Below are 16385 nucleotides of genomic sequence, written 5' to 3' on the forward strand. Positions count from 1 at the left end.
TACAGTAAGGGACAACCTTCATGTTAAAGAGCTTCTGTTTGAAGACGATTTGAAATCATTATCAGTTAAAATAGTGCAACAAACTGAAACATTTCAACTACTGGGCATTCTTCTGTCACACAGGGAGAGCAAAGGAAGGCTTACGAACAAATGCAAAGAACAATGTCATGCATACAAATTTAGCAGGCAAAACAGGGGCCATAGTAGGAAGACCAAAATATACGTATGATGTGTAATTGACACCCTGCATTCTCTCTCTGAATAGTTTAATAAAGGAAACTATCCAAGTAATTTTAGTTATCGAAATACACTAAGAAACAACAGAAAAGTTTGAGAAAATGGTCTGCTACAGCTCTGCAAAAATTGCCATGACAGAGTGAAGGTAGTAAAGACTATTTTAACTAACTCACATTTTCCTATAACATACTACATGAAGCGTGGATATTATTACTGCAGCACTGTATAGTAGGTGTGAGGCTTCTTTACAGCCTCATACAAACTGTGTCATATTTTCTCTGTTTTTTATTACTGCAGTTTAAATGCTGTTTTTATTGTGTGCAATGAAGAATACATGTGTCTGTGCCTGTTGAAGTTGTGTACGAAATAAAACAGTGAAAATCTTTTTTCTTGTAAGTTGAAGTGAATTGTGTACTTGGGCAAGATGCTGGTCAGATAACACTTCACCTCTACTTTGAAATAGCATTGTAAGGAATTGTAGTATTTACAGTGATAAGACATTCACTAGAGGAAAATACCAGAAATATTTCATGAGTTAGCTAGCATACAGTTCTAGGGTTCAGCAACTTTATTCTGACCTGTGAAACACAAAAGAATGCAATAAACATGACAGGCATAAAAAGAATCTGTCTACAACAATTTTGATATTGATTTTAAACATTTTTGGTTTATTATCCTGGATAATATGATCTCATCAGAAGTCTTAATAGCTTTTAAGACCTTTTTTCCTTGCTCTTAAATTATTAGGTGTGAATATGTCTGCGTGGAGTTTCGTGACTCCTGCAGGTACCTGATAAACTCTAATGTCACAAAATAAATTGGGATGGTTGGGCCACAGATGGTATAGTACTCTAGCAGCCTTCAGACAGCCACTTCTTCCTAGTATCAGGACATATTTGTGTCTTTCAGCTACAAACTGGTCATATTGGACATGAAAGAAAGGTCTTAAAAACATTTTCACACATACTATTTCCCTACAGAAATGGACTCCGTTAATTTTTTTTTCTTCTAAAATCTTAAATAGTTAGTATAAAAATAATACCTTTTCATATCTATGTCTTACTTTGGATTATTGCAGTGTCTTTCTTGATATGTGACCCCACCTCCACAAGTGCGAGTACACTCTGACCACTCTGACCAGGCAGACCATTGGCCATTTACAGGCTTGGGTCCATGATCACCATATTTGACACACTGTCCTCTTCGACACCACTGCCAAAAGAATGCCAAAAAAATATCCCATCAGAGTTAGCGGTATCTAGTAGATGCAAAAAAGAAAAAATCCACATTTAAAAGCTCCAGCGCTTAACCTTAATAAATATGAGGTAACCCAATGAACTCAATGAGATAGTTCACATTAGAACAAGGCCTCTGAAGTAGGACATTGATCCACACAATGGTATAGGTAAGTAATGTCCTAAAATTTGTCCAAGTTCTGAGCTGAAGGTCTCTGAGGTACAAATTCTCAAAACTGTTCTCTTGGAAAATATCCTTCTGGCTTACTCTTCCCAAAAGGTCCGTGTTATTTTATGGTCCTGTGCTGTCAGCACCTCAAAACTTCCCTTGTAATTTAAAAATAGCCTGCTAAAATTCTGCTCAAATTCCTCCCTTTTATTATTCAATTATGAAACACTGCACAAAGAGAAAAAGCAAAACAGAACGTTTGTTAGTGACTTGAAAATCAAACCAATATTCTGCCGGAAGAAACATTACAGCGAAAGAAAATATTTTGGTTAACTACAGATGTGTGTAAATTAGAAGGAAACTAAACTTTTAAACTAAATTTTTAGAAACTAAAACAAATATCCATGTTCTTTTAGTAGTGATCACTGATGATAATACGCATGATGGCCCTAGCCTGTACAGCAAATATTATGGCTTAAGGAATGTATATATCAGAGTAGAATTTAAAGCCTTGATCTGACTTCTGTTATAATTAATGGGTTTTCTTGCAGAGTTAGATTTGCCAGATGTATCTTATTCCACAGCTCAATGGGAGAGGCATCATTCCCTACCATCAGACAGGTGCCACTGTGAGGACTGGTCCTGACTACGTATCACAATGCAGTCTTTTACAGAGCAATCCGAAAGTCCATGATAGCAAACCTGGAGGGATCTGGATAAAACTGTTTTTGACAGGAGCTGTTATTTGACCCACTACAGTCTAAAAACAAGTTAGAATGATATTGTCCTATTTATAAAACAACTTACCATACTTATACCACAAGCTGTTCCTTCTGCTGCTGGCATGAACTTTGTCTCGCACCTATGACCCACTTTGTGACACCAGAGAGATTTGCATATATCCTGAAAAGAAGAAGGTACTCACTATAGTACTCATAATTCCCATTATTCCCTGGCGTTCAGAAAGAGTAATGAATGATACAATGCCTTTGCTATCTTAAAAGCCCTTTAAATAAAACATTTTCTGAATTTAGAAAATCCAGGGTTTAAAATTCATAGCACAGCCATATCCTATATATTGCCTTCTTATTTATGCCCATTTCGCTATATATTTTTTAAAACTATTTTGAGTGTGAGACTATAGTAGAACAAAAACTGTGTTGAAAAGTTCAAGGCTAAAATGTCATCAATATAGTCAATATAGTTTACAGTGACTATAACACTGTGAAGAGACTAGATTTTCTAAAACACAGGACATACATGGGAACATAGTCTCTTCATAGTGCTGTTCACTCTCCCTTCTTTGTTTATTAGCTGTAGAGGAAACACAGCTGCCATCACCTGATAAATGGGGTCAGTATAAAATAAATCAAAATATTCCAGGATAATAATAGGAGTGAAAGAAACAGCAATACTTCTTTTCAGAATAAGCACTCCAGATTATTTAACGTCTTCTCTGAAGAGATCAGCAAGGAGTGTAGCAGTCACTAAAAGAATAGGTTAATCTAAATTAATCCTTCATCATAAAGTCCAGAGTATAAGTTACATTTTTATTATTCTAAAATAACCCTATAGATATTTTCCAGACTTTGCTGTCAATGCATAAGAATAAACCACAACACAAGAAACTTACTCCTTCTTACCCCGCACCCCATGCAAGTTTTGATCAAAACTCTACTGCCTGCTAATTTCCCTTAGCAGGAGAGGGCTCATGAGCCTTCTGTATTCAACTGTACTCCATATGACTCCTGGAAAGAACACACTTCCTTCTGAAATTCCCCTGGGATAGCGATATTCCAGTAGAGGCCAGTACTTTCAAAGCAAATTGCCAAGCAAGATAAGGTAGAGAAATAGCCCAGGCCTCTGAAGAACACTGTATTACTTGTACTTATTTAGTGTACTGCAGTTCTCTAATGTAATTTTAACTTTTCAAAAGTACGTCAATAGGTACCTTTACGAAGCTGAGGTTGCACAGTTTTGCTTTCATTCCAAATTGCCATTTGCACTGGGTATCAGCATCATAGATCTGCCCTGGCAGTTTGTCAGGGTATTTATACTGTCCTGTTTGCTTAGGTTCATCAATCAGGCAGGCAGCTTGAGCTGTACTATAATGAGAATGTATATTAGTCATGACTATGATCTTTACATCAAAATATTTTAATTTGCTACAGACCAGCAAAACCACATAATATGGTATACAGTACCTTTAACTAGCTTTAGAGTTATGCACTGAAATGAGAATATCTGCTTGCAGGAGCCAAACGATCGTGACATCTTGTTGGTAGCCTGACCTGCAAAGTTTTAAGGAAGCAGGAACTTCCAGGCTTTGGGACTGTTGTGACAACAAGGAAGAATGATGTCAAATTCTTTTCCTCCCTTTATGCCTGTGTAACCAAGAGCATGGTGATTGAGTCTGCTTCTTTCCCTTAAATGGATTCCCAAAAATCAGGAATCAAGGGAATCAGCAGGCACACTGTCTCATTTCAGCATTCATTTTCTGTGGATTGACAAACAGAAGGCTGTTGCAGCTTGCATGCATTGGGTTGGCTGTGTCCTGCTTAAGACCAAAGGTACCCTATGGTCTACTTTTTTTCCTTTGTATATGCTTGAGGACCCATGTACACAGAAGGTCACTCTATGCTGGATTTCTCTTCCAAGTGTGTGTCTCTTGGACAATACTGCATGTTGGAGAGCTTATATGACTTTTTAGTTTGCCATTTTCTTGTGTACTCAGAATATGTTGTATCATTGGAGCAGAAAAAATTCACCAGAACTTTGTCACCTTTCCTGGCCGCTACTCTAAGATACTAACTTGGAATTCAAGGATCAGATCCACAGAATTATCAGGGAGTTTGATTCTCACTCTAAGGAATTAACGTCTAAAATGCCTGCATTGCATCTGCTCTTAGTACCGCTTACACGTTGTTTAGTAATCAATCATGTACAGTCTACCCATGTATGACAAACAAAATAAAAGGAAAGTTGTACAGGAAAGGACTGCAATTCTGATGACATTAAACAGAGACCGAAAAGCCGTTCCTTTAAAAGCACCACTGAATAACGCCAACATGCTGGAGAAATAACTGGCACCTTTTTCTTTTTTTCCCCCCCAGAAACAGTATATGAAAAATGTAAAATGTCCTTGCTCATGACATGAGCTAGATTAAGAGAGAAACACCAGTGAGAAAGGCCACTAATGTTAATTTACATTTTGTGATTACTTTGATATCACTGTGTCTGCCCTCTTTTGTGTTCACTTCCTACTAATTCTCTAATAAACCTAGCTGCTGACAGGAATGCCTGGGAAAGAATGATACGCCAGTCATTACTGCAGGATATTCATGGAAGGTGAAATTAATTCTTTTGAAATGATGCAGGACAAAAACACTTATATGCCATACCACCTATATGCTTCGTAAGTCCAAGTGTATGTGCTCAAATAGTACATGGGTTTGAGCACATTTTAAAAGAGGTGAATTTCACACTTAAGTAATTTTTATGTCTGTTCAAGAGTTCAAGCCCAGTTACTAAAGCTACATTCCCTGGCACCAGCCCAGATTTACATCTGACCTACCTGAGAAATTTGTTGAGATACTGCCTGCTGCATACAGACCAAGAAAACACTCCATTGTTTCCTGTGAGTGTGGGAGACATAATATTACCCTCAGCTTTTCTGCAAGGATTTCCTTCTCCATCATGAATCATACCAAAGCTGAAAAGAGAACCAGGCATGAGAGTAAAAATCTAGATTAATCAGAAGCAAGACACAATTTGGGGCAGAAGAAACACTTTCTGGGCAACAGTTCTATGGTTGAACTCCACAGGGAATGTGGAATTCAATCCTTTCATTCCAAAGGGATGAAAACATATGCACTGTACAAATGACTATTAGTATGACACAAGCTCCAATTAATAGCATTCAAATTTTATTGTCATCATGCACTTGTCTGATGAGAAAAAGATTATCAAGTTTCAAGGAAGACCCATACTGGTGATGCACAGGAGCTCTGCAATGTGAGCTAATGACAAGTCACTGGCACATAACTACCAGACCTGCAGACTGGGTCAAAAGTTTTACAGTTTAACTATTTCTCTTTCCTGAAAGAGAAACGTTTTGTGTCGAGATGGATGGAAGTAGTGTGTCTTATGTTCAGTCACACTTGTACTTGCCTAGAAATCTGTCAGCTTAAAATATGCATGCAGTCTGAGCCTGCCTTTGCCTAGTGATAATGCCTGATAACAGGAATGGTGTGGAGATCAGAATCCACTAAAATATCAGTGTCACGCAGCTGTAAGAATATAACATAACTGTCCTCCTAATGGGAGGGAAGAACTACATAGCTACATTCAATCTGTAGCAAAAGAAGTGGGATCGAATGAATAAAATAAAAAGTATAAATATAAAAATATCGTTCTTTTTCTAATTTTGGCCACTACCTTGCTATATTATCTCAGGCAAATCACTTCCTTTTCCTCACCTTCGTTATACACTGTCACTTACTTTGTCTAGACTGTAACCTCTTTCGTGGGAATACTGCCTCTTATTGGGTGCTTTGCTCAGTCTGCAGCATCATGAGGCCCTGCTTTCACTAGCAGAGGTGTTAGGATAATATAAAGAATAATAAGCAATAATAAAACCATGTTAAAAAATTATAAATTATGTGGAGCTTATGGTTATAATAAAGCTAATTTTCAGTTTTTTTCCTTTAACTGTTTTATATTTACTCACTGTACAGGACATCTGTGAATTTCAATGTGTTTTGAATAGAAATTTCATAATCTGTTACTTCAACATTGTAGTACATTGGTGACTTTATGAATGTACTCTGTGCATGTGCAGGGAATATCTAATTTACTGGACTCGATCCTCTACTGTTATAAATCATGGCAGGCTCATCAGAGTTACTGCAAGTGTTGCCACCAGCTGAGGCTCCAAACTTGCTAAAATATATGGTTCCTTCTATAAATGGACAAAAAGAGTCCCAATGGAGCTAGTATTTTGGAATCCTTTAAAATATACTAACTTTGTTCACATGCATTGCAGCCAAAGAATCCACAGTTTATGCACCCACTGATGCAATGGGCTCTGAACTCCCAAAGGAATTGCTAAACTTTCAGGTAAAAACACAAACTACTTAAAGAAAACCATAAAAATGTAAAACAACTGAAGCTGCTCAGTGGATCACAGAGTGTGATTTATACAGTATACAATATTCTCCCTCTATGAAATCCTCGGGTTAATGTATTCACAGTGGACCTCAGCACCACCGTAGCTGTCACAGGTTTTTTTCTTCTAGGAATCTCTGTATCACAGAGACTGAATTCTGTTGTCTTACATCACATGCTGGGCAGTCTCAGGAACAGGAACATGAACAAATGATGGTAAAGACATTTTGCACCTGGGGAAGATTTTTTCCAGGAGGTAAAATGCATTTTATTACACAGGAGTGTGGAACTGCACCAAAGAAAGGCTGAATAATTTGAGACTCAAAGGCAATGGTGAAGAAGGGAAAAAAACAACATTAAAAAATTTCCAAGAGATAAACTCTCAAGGCAAATAAGAAAATAAACAGGAAGGAAGGACATTAAGAGGCTAAAGGGGATAATTCTTGAAAAATAAGCTATGGGCCTGATTCTCTCCTAAGACTGATTGAAGGGCATTAAAAATGTACTGAGGCCAGTGAAATTGCACTAGCGTGACAGGAGGATCAAACAATACATATTTTACATATTTGGTCCCATTGAAAGCATTGGCACAATTCCCACGGGCTTCGCTGGTAGCTGGATTAACCTTTAATTCCTTGTTTCCCTTCAGATGTACAGAAACCTGTGAAAGGGTCACTCATGTAGACATTAGGTCATAGTATATACTGTAGAGCATATTTGTACAATGAAAACTAAACGGTCCTGATGCAGTCATGCAGAATCGGAAGGATTCATGCCTTGACAGTACAACTGCTTTTCAAAGATATTCTGTGCAGTAACGTTGCTACACAAAATACAGATCCTATGCCCATGTTTTATCTGATCCTTGATTTCAGGTTTGTACCTCATAGAGAAACTATGTTACTATACTGCCAGGGGTTAGGCAGACTCCAGCTTGAGCTATGTTAAAACTGAAAATCAAAACCATGCAAAAAGTTGTGAAAAAGTAATTCAAAATTATTTGGGGAAAAAACAGGAAAGCAAAACCTACTCATCCTCTTTAGATTTAATTTAACAATTCAGAGAATAGCTGAAGCTCCATGGATGATTATTACTGATTTTGTTTGAGAGACAGCAGGTTCTTAGGAAAATTAGTCTTATTATCATAGAAATCAAACAGAAAACCAATGGATATAGACACAGAAAGGCAGAAACCAGAAACAAAGGTTGCTTTTAGCCAAACCATGCATTAAATAGGTAGAGAGAACAAAGACGGACAGGTTCAATGGAACTAATGGCTCCCAAATCCTATGAAACACTGGGTCTTCTGGGAAAGGGATATCTAAAAGACTCAGAGAGATCACTTCTCCATCCTGTAAGCTGCAGTGTCCTTTCCCTTTTTGAAGCAACCACACGGATTCTACGAGCAATTTGTCTACAAAACGTACTGTGGGAAGCTTGTAAATTATTGTTGTCAGATTTTGCTGGTTGTTCTGGTTATCACCTGGAATATACAAAATGTCAAAAAATAAAAATAAAAGGGAAGCACCCTAGGCAGCTGAGTCACCATTTCATCCAAACGACACACCTCTGAGTGAGGAGTCTTGACTCTGTTTGGCCTAAAATTGCCCATAGCTTCCCATCAAATTAGTAACAGTTGTGGGGTACCTGTATCAGATAAGGTCCTTCCACCTATGGCAGCAAAATTGATCAAAATGCCAGAGTGGTTATTTCTATGATTTTTGAAGAGATTGTATTTAATAAGGCCCATGCATTAATTGGATGCTCTATATATTCTGATCATTATACGGCTCTCTATATATGATGCATATTTAACTGATTTATATTAACTGGTGCTATGTTTCCATTCACTTACGTATTTATTTATAGAGGAGCATGTAAGACTCATTAAACTTACTTGTGTCCAGATTCATGTGCAATTGTAAAAGCCAGTCCAAGGCCTGTATCTTCATTAATGGTGCAACTACGGTATTTGCTGCACATGCCACTGATAGGTGCAAATCCTGAAGGAAGGAAGCGGTAGAATAGCTTGTTCCTCTACAGAATTCCAAGGACACATATCATTCACACTGGTCCTAATAAGCCAACCTATTGTGGTGCATGAAGATGGTTGTCTGCTTCATCAGGTTTATCATGAAAGAATTACAGCAGACTTTTATTTGACAATAAAGGGACTCCTGTATAAGAAGTATAATTCAAACCCAATCTCCCAAAATACACTTTACTTGCAAAGATTATTCTTTTCCCCCTTATGCCTTTACTGCTCCCAAATTAGGGAGAAATCCCATTCAAAAAGGGCAAGTAGTCACAAAAAGAAAAAAAATATCAGAGTGGCTCAGAAATATTTTCAATATAAAAAATATTCCTTGAAATGGTAACAGTCCAAAAGGATGTCTTTAGAGAGCTTATTTTGCCACTTTTTCTGGGGCAATGGTACCATTTTCTTCTAGGTACCTCACAGATAAAAATGTAAAAATAATACTGTTCTTTCTTCTTCAAGGCTAACATTATGTGCAAAAATGGACTCTTTTATTTTAAAACATTTCAGTCTCTGTCAATGAAGATGCTGCTGTTGACACCCAAAAGTTTCTCAGAATATATTTCATATCATACCCAAAGTATCACAGGGCTCATTTTTCCACGAGCAGATATCAAAACCCGTAAGCAAGATGGCATGGTCATGGCGCTTTCCATTCTTCCCAACCAGAGCAGACTGCCATTGACAAAAGCTGTTCAGTGACTGGTCTGCATGGTGGTTAATCAGTAATCCACCCTGTAGATATTTCACAGACACAGAAATAAGGTGCTTCCATCAGTACTTCAGAAAGGCGATTGAAAGAATAGGAGTTGGTTAGGGAAAAGGGAATTACTTTTTCATATTTGTCCTACAGAATCTTATGTATTCCCGTGTTAGCTGTCTGTGATGACCAATTCAGCTGATGAGTGAATTCTATTACTATTGTAAAATAAAACTAATCTCCCCCCGGACACATAGATATTTTCAAAGTCAGTGCTTGGAATTACAGTGTACAAATATATTTGATTCCTGATAAAGCTGAACGCTAAACCATTTCTAACCTTGTGATTAAACTGTTTGGAGATTTCTGCGGAGGAAAAGTATTATCCAAGTAGATCAACCCATCACAAATTTCTTTTCATTGAAAGAAATTTTATCTTCTTTTGTCTCAACACCCTTGACAAAAGAATTGGCTCCACTCCCACTTTTTGTTACATGCTATCTTCAGTTTGGGACTTTTGATTCCTTCCCCCTTCTGATCACCACATCCTGGAAAGCCCAAGTCAAAATCTTTTTATTTATTTAAATATTTCTTAAGTAGATTTCTCATTCCAGTAATTACTCTTCAAGGAAGTGCTGGAAATTGTTAAGTTTTATCTTACTGGAAGCATTTCAATGTTTCTAAAGTACATTTATATGAAATGAAGATTTTAGCATCAAAAACTGAGAAGCAGTGAAAGGCAGAAAGCATGATTTTGGAGGTTTTTGTGATTTTAATCTTCTTCTCATGCTTTAAGTCTTAAGAAACCTCTAAGAAAAGTTCATGTACATAATGTGGGAGCACCCAATGCTCCCTGTGAACCGTAGCAAATGAAGTATACCATGCAGAAATTCTGACTCAACTTACAGGCTCTTGTTCCAGAAGAAGGAGGCTCACAACAATAATGTTTATATCACTTCCGATTGTTCCATCTTTAAAAAGACTAGAGACCTGCAACAGTTATTGAAGAGGAAATATCACCTACATGTTGTTGTTTTCTTTTAATAGACTAAATATATGTACCAAGGTATTGCATTGGGCTTCAATTTTCAATACAAATTAATTCAGTTATACCTTGCAGGATTAATCCAAAAGAGCTTAACACAGAAGGATTATGCCCCAAACCACTACACTTATTCAAAAAACTTTAAAACCTTCTATTGATTTCAATGCTCTTTGTTCTGTCCTTGGTCTCCTGGATGAAGTAATCAAATTCGAAGTTCAAGTTTTGTAGTACAAAACCAAAGAGCAAAGCCACAAAGAAAAACATATTTCTAGCTAAATTATATTATTTTTCTCAAAATAAATTTATGCTTTCTCAAATTTTTGTTTCAAGGAGCAACATCAGACAAAACAGGCTAAGCTTCATTATACTAGAAGAAAGTATAAATTTCAGAATACCTACCAGAGTACTTTAAAATCTAATGTTTTAAATATTTTCCTTTTTTTTAATTTTTTTACCCTACAGTACCGTTGCCAGAGCTGATAATCTAGGGATGTATTTTTCAAGAGCTTTTTGACATAATACATTAGATGAGGCTTGAAGAAAGGCTTGAGTAAGGTGCCTCTCCTCTTTTTGGTATCACTATTTGTCTAATATCCTACTCTGACAGAACAATATTCTACAGGGAAAACATGTTTCAGGTACAGCACATCTTACCATATTCATAACTGTTAAGATGTATGTTGTTACATTTTCCTTTCCATGTTTCTCCAACATTTTTTTATCTGCCACTACAAGGGTTTCAACATTTAGACTTCCATTTTTCTGAATTTTTGCAGATGATCTTTTGAACCTTGCAGAAGTGCCATATTCATCCGAGCGAATGTATGTCTCTTCTGTGGGTGGCTTAGGTGCATCTAAAAGGAAATAAAACTCAGTTTTGGAAAGAGTTCAGATCACCCATGAATGATTTCATCAGAAAATTAAGTATCACAGATTTGGAGCCTTAGATTATTTTTACAGCATGTGATTTAATACTTATGGCTAAGTTCTTGTATATGTATTAAAAAAGACCTGATCCAATCCTGAGGGAAGGATGGCTACAGGGAGAGAAGAAAATGAGAGAACCACATTCGTATGCAATAAGCGGTTCAAAATAAGTAATTCACCTAATAAAAAGGTAGCATCTGAGGCAAAAAATACATACAGAATTTTTAACAGAATATCTACATTTTTCCTTGCTTTTGATAACTTCCTAAGGTATTCGGCATGTGCTACTTACATAGCAGATGGTAAAAAACTCCTTTCCACAGCAGATGTCCACCGTCAGTACAGAAAGCAGACACACACACAAGTAAGATTCCTGCCAGCCTGCTATTGTGACTGACATTAGCTTGCTATGCAAATTTGCCACTGAGATTATTCCTGCTGAGAACATATTTATTTAGTATAGGGAAATGTCAGGCAACAGCAAGGAGGGCTTGACAACAGGATGTGAGCATCCAGCCCACATACCCCAATGCCAGGGTGCAATTTTTCCCTCTGTGTAGCATGGTCAATGGCATGGCTAGTGAATGGTCTCTACTCCATTTCTTCAGACAGCCAAAAAATGGGAAAAGAAATCTGTATCCTACATCCTATAATGCTCCTGTTATTCATAGCTTCTGCATAAACATACACTGCCTTTGCATCAAGAATTAACTCGAAGGTCACTTTGACATACTACTGGGATAACAATAGGATTTTTTTTTACACAGGATGCAACATGACACGAGTGAGGGAGCCTCAGGTAATTAAAAAAATCCTGTCTGTGCCTCATTAGAAAGTTATTCCAATGACAGAGCTAAACCAGACGCTACTTCCTGCCATGCCAACCCGGGAAATCAAGAATACCATAGAATGCACAAGAGTGGTCTGCTTTCAAGAATTAAGTCACTCTGAACCATATTTAACATTGTAAGTGACTGTGCTAGTAAGATTTTAAAATGTACCACTCATTATATACAATTGTCCTTTACAAGCTCTAAGAACCTTTCTCTTCCGGAAGCACATCAAAACATGAAGACATGCCTCACCCAAGAGTGAAGCATTTTGTTCAAGGCACATCATTTTCCATGTAGTATTTTGAAAGCAATACAACTTCAAGGCAGCTGCCTCATAAATCCATGAGCAGTGGAGTTTTGCCTTTGAATTTACTTCATTGCTACTAATAAAACCTAAGCAGCAGCAATATTTCAAGCATGATTTACTAACTAGAGTCCAGTCAATTCTCATGATCTAAAAACATTTAGATTGTGAAGTAGAGTTTGAAAGATGATTAACTGGCTTCTCTAGTGCTTACAAATTGCCAGCATATAAAATTTAAAAAAAATGGTGAGTGGGACAAGCTACTTTTATGACACTAAAAGTGGCAGCATGGTATTCCCTCTTAATGTTGAGCAAGCTTGGATTTATTCTTAGGTTAGGATAAATTAACCTTGACTAGGCAGTGTTAATAGCAATAGACTGCATTACATAAGACTGCATTCTCAATGCCTTTGCTCATTCAAGATGAGATTTTCTATTCCAGGTGACCAGACTGGATTTTGCTGAAAATTTCAAACTGATAGGACTCCAGGCCTTGGAACAAGGCCAAGAAAACAATGTAAAATCCAAAATTAAAAAGAAAAAAGAGGAAGAGGAAGAGGAAAAAGAAAAGGAAAAAGAAAAGGAAAAAGAAAAGGAAAAAGAAAAGGAAAAAGAAAAGGAAAAAGAAAAGGAAAAAGAAAAGGAAAAAGAAAAGGAAAAAGAAAAAGAAAAAGAAAAAGGAAAAGAAGAAGAAAAGGAAAAAGAAAAAAAGAAGAAAAAAGAAAGGAACAAGAAGAAAAAAGCCCCAAGTACTCATAGTGTTGCTTTGAAGGGGTGTTGCCTTTGCTGAAGTGACATGTTTTTCTTCTACATCCTATACTTGCCCCTACTCAATTAAACACTCACACATGATTTTATATGTAGGACAGCATTCATTCAGTGAACATGAGATGGAATTGTTCTATAGATAAACCAAGGCTGGGTATGGAAATAGGTTAGTATTTTTTAGAACAACTCCTTCCTTTCTCTCAGAAGGTTACAGGTATGTACTGCATGAAGTGAAAGACTGCAGGATGTGAAGAGTTTCACAGTTAAGGTAATTAAGTGAAATCTTGCTTAATGGGATTCTAACAGTGCGTCTAACACTGAGTTCCTAACCAATGATGGGTAAATGACTTATACTAAACTCAGTACAGTTGGATGCTAATTGCATGTTCTTCACGTAAAATACACTCGGCTTGAATATGCAGTTAAGAACTTTTAGTTGTAACAGAAATTATTGAATATATAGATACACACGTACAATTAAAGGGCCATATATTTTGATAAATACATCTCTTCATAAATAAATAGGCAAGGAAGGACAGATGGTGGGGTGGCTCTATATGTTAGACAGTGCTTTGATTGCATAGAGCTTAGCAATTTTGGTGATAAGGTCAAATGCTCATGGTAAGGATGAGGGGGAAGGCCAACAAGGCAGATATCCTGCTGGGGGTCTGTTACAGACCACCCGACCAGGATGAAGTGTTCTACAAGCAGCTGGAGGAAGTATCACAATTGGTTGCCCTTGTTCTAAGTGAGGGACTTCAATTTACCAGAAGTCTGCTGGAAATACAACACAGCAGAGAAGAAACAGTCTAGGAGGTTCCTGGTGTGTGTGGAAGGTAACTTCCTCACGCAGCTCGTAAGTGAGCCTACCAGGGGAGTTGCCTTGCTTGACCTGCTGTTCACAGAGAAGGACTGGTGGGAGATGTAGTGATCAGAGGCTGTCTTGGCCTTAGCGACCACAATAAGATTGAGTTCTAAATCCTTGGTGAAGTAAGAAGGGGGGTCATCAGAACCACTACTATGGACTTCCGGAGGGCAGACTTTGGCCTCTTCAGGGCACTGGTTGGGAGAGCCCCTTGCAAGGAAGTCCTGAAGGGGAAAGGAGTCCAGGAAGGGTGGGCTTTCTTCAAGAAGGAAGTCTTGCAGTTGCAGGAGCAGGCTGTCCCCAAGTACTGCAAGATGAACCAGCCTGGCTGAAGAGGGAGCTTCTGCTGACAAGCAGGAAAAAGAAAAAAAAAGAAGAGAGTCTACTGCTTTTGGAAGAAGGAGCAGGTAACACAAGAAGAGTACAGAGACCTCGTTAGGTCTTGCAGAGGGAAAATTAGGCAAGCAAAAGCCCAGCTAGAACTCAACCTGGCCACTGCTGTAAGGGATAAAAAAGAAGTTTTTACAAATATATTAACAACAAAAAGACAACCAAAGAGAATCTCCATCCTCTAATGGATGCGAAGGGGAAGATTGCTACCAAGGATGAGGAAAAGGCTGAGGTACTTAATGCCTTCTTTGCCTCAGTGTTCAACACTCAGACCAGTTATCCCCAGGGTATTCAGCCCCCTGAGCTGGTAGGCAGGGATGAGGCATAAACCCCCCATAATCCAGGAGGAAGCAGTTTACAACCTGCTAAGCCACCTGGGCACACACAAGTCTATGTGGCCAGATGGGACCCACCTGAGAGTACTGAGGGAGCTGGCAGAGGAGCTTGCCAAGCCAGTCTCCATCATTTACCAGCAGTCCTGGTTAACAGGGCAGGTCCCAGATGACTGGAGGCTTGCCAATGTGACACCAATCTACAAAAAGGGCCGGAAGGAGGATCTGGAGAACTACGGGCCTGTCAGCCTGACCACAGTACCAGGGAAGGTTATGGAGTGATACATCTTGAGTGAGCTCTCCAAGCAAGTGCAAGACAACTAGGGGATCAGGCCCAGCCAGGATGGCTTCATGAAAGGCAGGTCCTGCCTGACCAACCTGATCTCCTTCTATGACAGGTGACCCAACTAGTGGATGAGGGAAGGGCTGTGGATGTTGTCTACCTAGACTTCAATAAAGCTTTTGACACTGTCTCACACAACATCCTCCTAGAGAAGCTGGTGGCTCATCGCTTGGGTGGGTGGACTCTTTGCTGGGTAAAAAACTGGCTGGATGGCCGATCCCAGAGAGTGGTGGTGAATGGAGCTAAATCCAGTTGGTGGCCAGTCACAAGCGGGGTTCCCCAGGGCTCAGTGTTGGGGCCAGTCTTGTTTAATATCTTTATCAATGACCTGGACAAGGGGATCGAGTGCACCCTCAGTAGGCTTGGAGGTGACACCAAGTTGGGTGGGAGTATTGATCTGCTTGAGGGTAGGGAGGCTCTGCAGAGGGACCTGGACAGGCTGGATTGATGGGCTGAGGCCAATTGTATGAGGTTTAACAAGGCCAAGTGCCGGGTCCTGCACTTGGGTCACAACAGCTCCATGCAACGCTACAGGCTTGGGGAAGAGTGGCTGGAGAGCTGCCTGGAGGAAAGGGACCTGGGGGTGTTGGTTGACAGCCGGCTGAACATGAGCTAGCAGTGTGCCCAGGTGGGCACGGAGGCCAACAGCATCCTGGCTTGTATCAGGGATAGCATGGCCAGCAGGAGCAGGGCAGGGATTGTGCTTCTGTACTGGGCACTGGTGAGGCCGCCCCTTGAATCCTGGGTTCAGTTTTGGGTCCCTCAGCACAAGGACATTGAGGTGCTGAAGCGTGTCCAGAGAAGGGCAACAAAGCTGGTGAAGGGTCTGGAGAGCAGGTCTGATGAGGAGAGGCTGAGGGAACTGGGGTTGTTTAGTCTGGAGAAGAGGAGGCTGAGGGGGGACCTTATCCCTCTCTACAGCCACCTGAAAGGAAATTGTAGCAAGGTGGGTGTTGGTCTCTTCTGCCAAGTTACCAGCCATAGAAAGAGAGGAAATGGCTTCAAGCTGCATCAGGGGAGGTTTAGATTGGAT

At 39.0% G+C, this 16385-nt stretch overlaps 1 protein-coding gene across 2 annotated transcripts in view; it reads right to left on the reverse strand.

The window, feature by feature from the left end:
• Window positions 1-16385, reverse strand: part of ADAMTS18 (ADAM metallopeptidase with thrombospondin type 1 motif 18) — an 83389-nt gene that overhangs the window by 35952 nt on the left and 31052 nt on the right. For both annotated transcript variants that reach the window (XM_064459615.1, XM_064459616.1), the window contains 8 exons: window positions 11245-11444; window positions 10452-10535; window positions 9421-9580; window positions 8705-8810; window positions 5216-5353; window positions 3593-3746; window positions 2449-2544; window positions 1301-1449 (listed from right to left, as the gene is read on the reverse strand). In XM_064459615.1, the coding sequence (XP_064315685.1) occupies window positions 1301-1449; window positions 2449-2544; window positions 3593-3746; window positions 5216-5353; window positions 8705-8810; window positions 9421-9580; window positions 10452-10535; window positions 11245-11444 (1087 nt within the window). The remainder of the gene's footprint in view (window positions 1-1300; window positions 1450-2448; window positions 2545-3592; window positions 3747-5215; window positions 5354-8704; window positions 8811-9420; window positions 9581-10451; window positions 10536-11244; window positions 11445-16385) is intronic.

Source organism: Phalacrocorax carbo, chromosome 8, assembly GCF_963921805.1.
Source record: "Phalacrocorax carbo chromosome 8, bPhaCar2.1, whole genome shotgun sequence".
Classification (NCBI taxonomy): domain Eukaryota; kingdom Metazoa; phylum Chordata; class Aves; order Suliformes; family Phalacrocoracidae; genus Phalacrocorax; species Phalacrocorax carbo.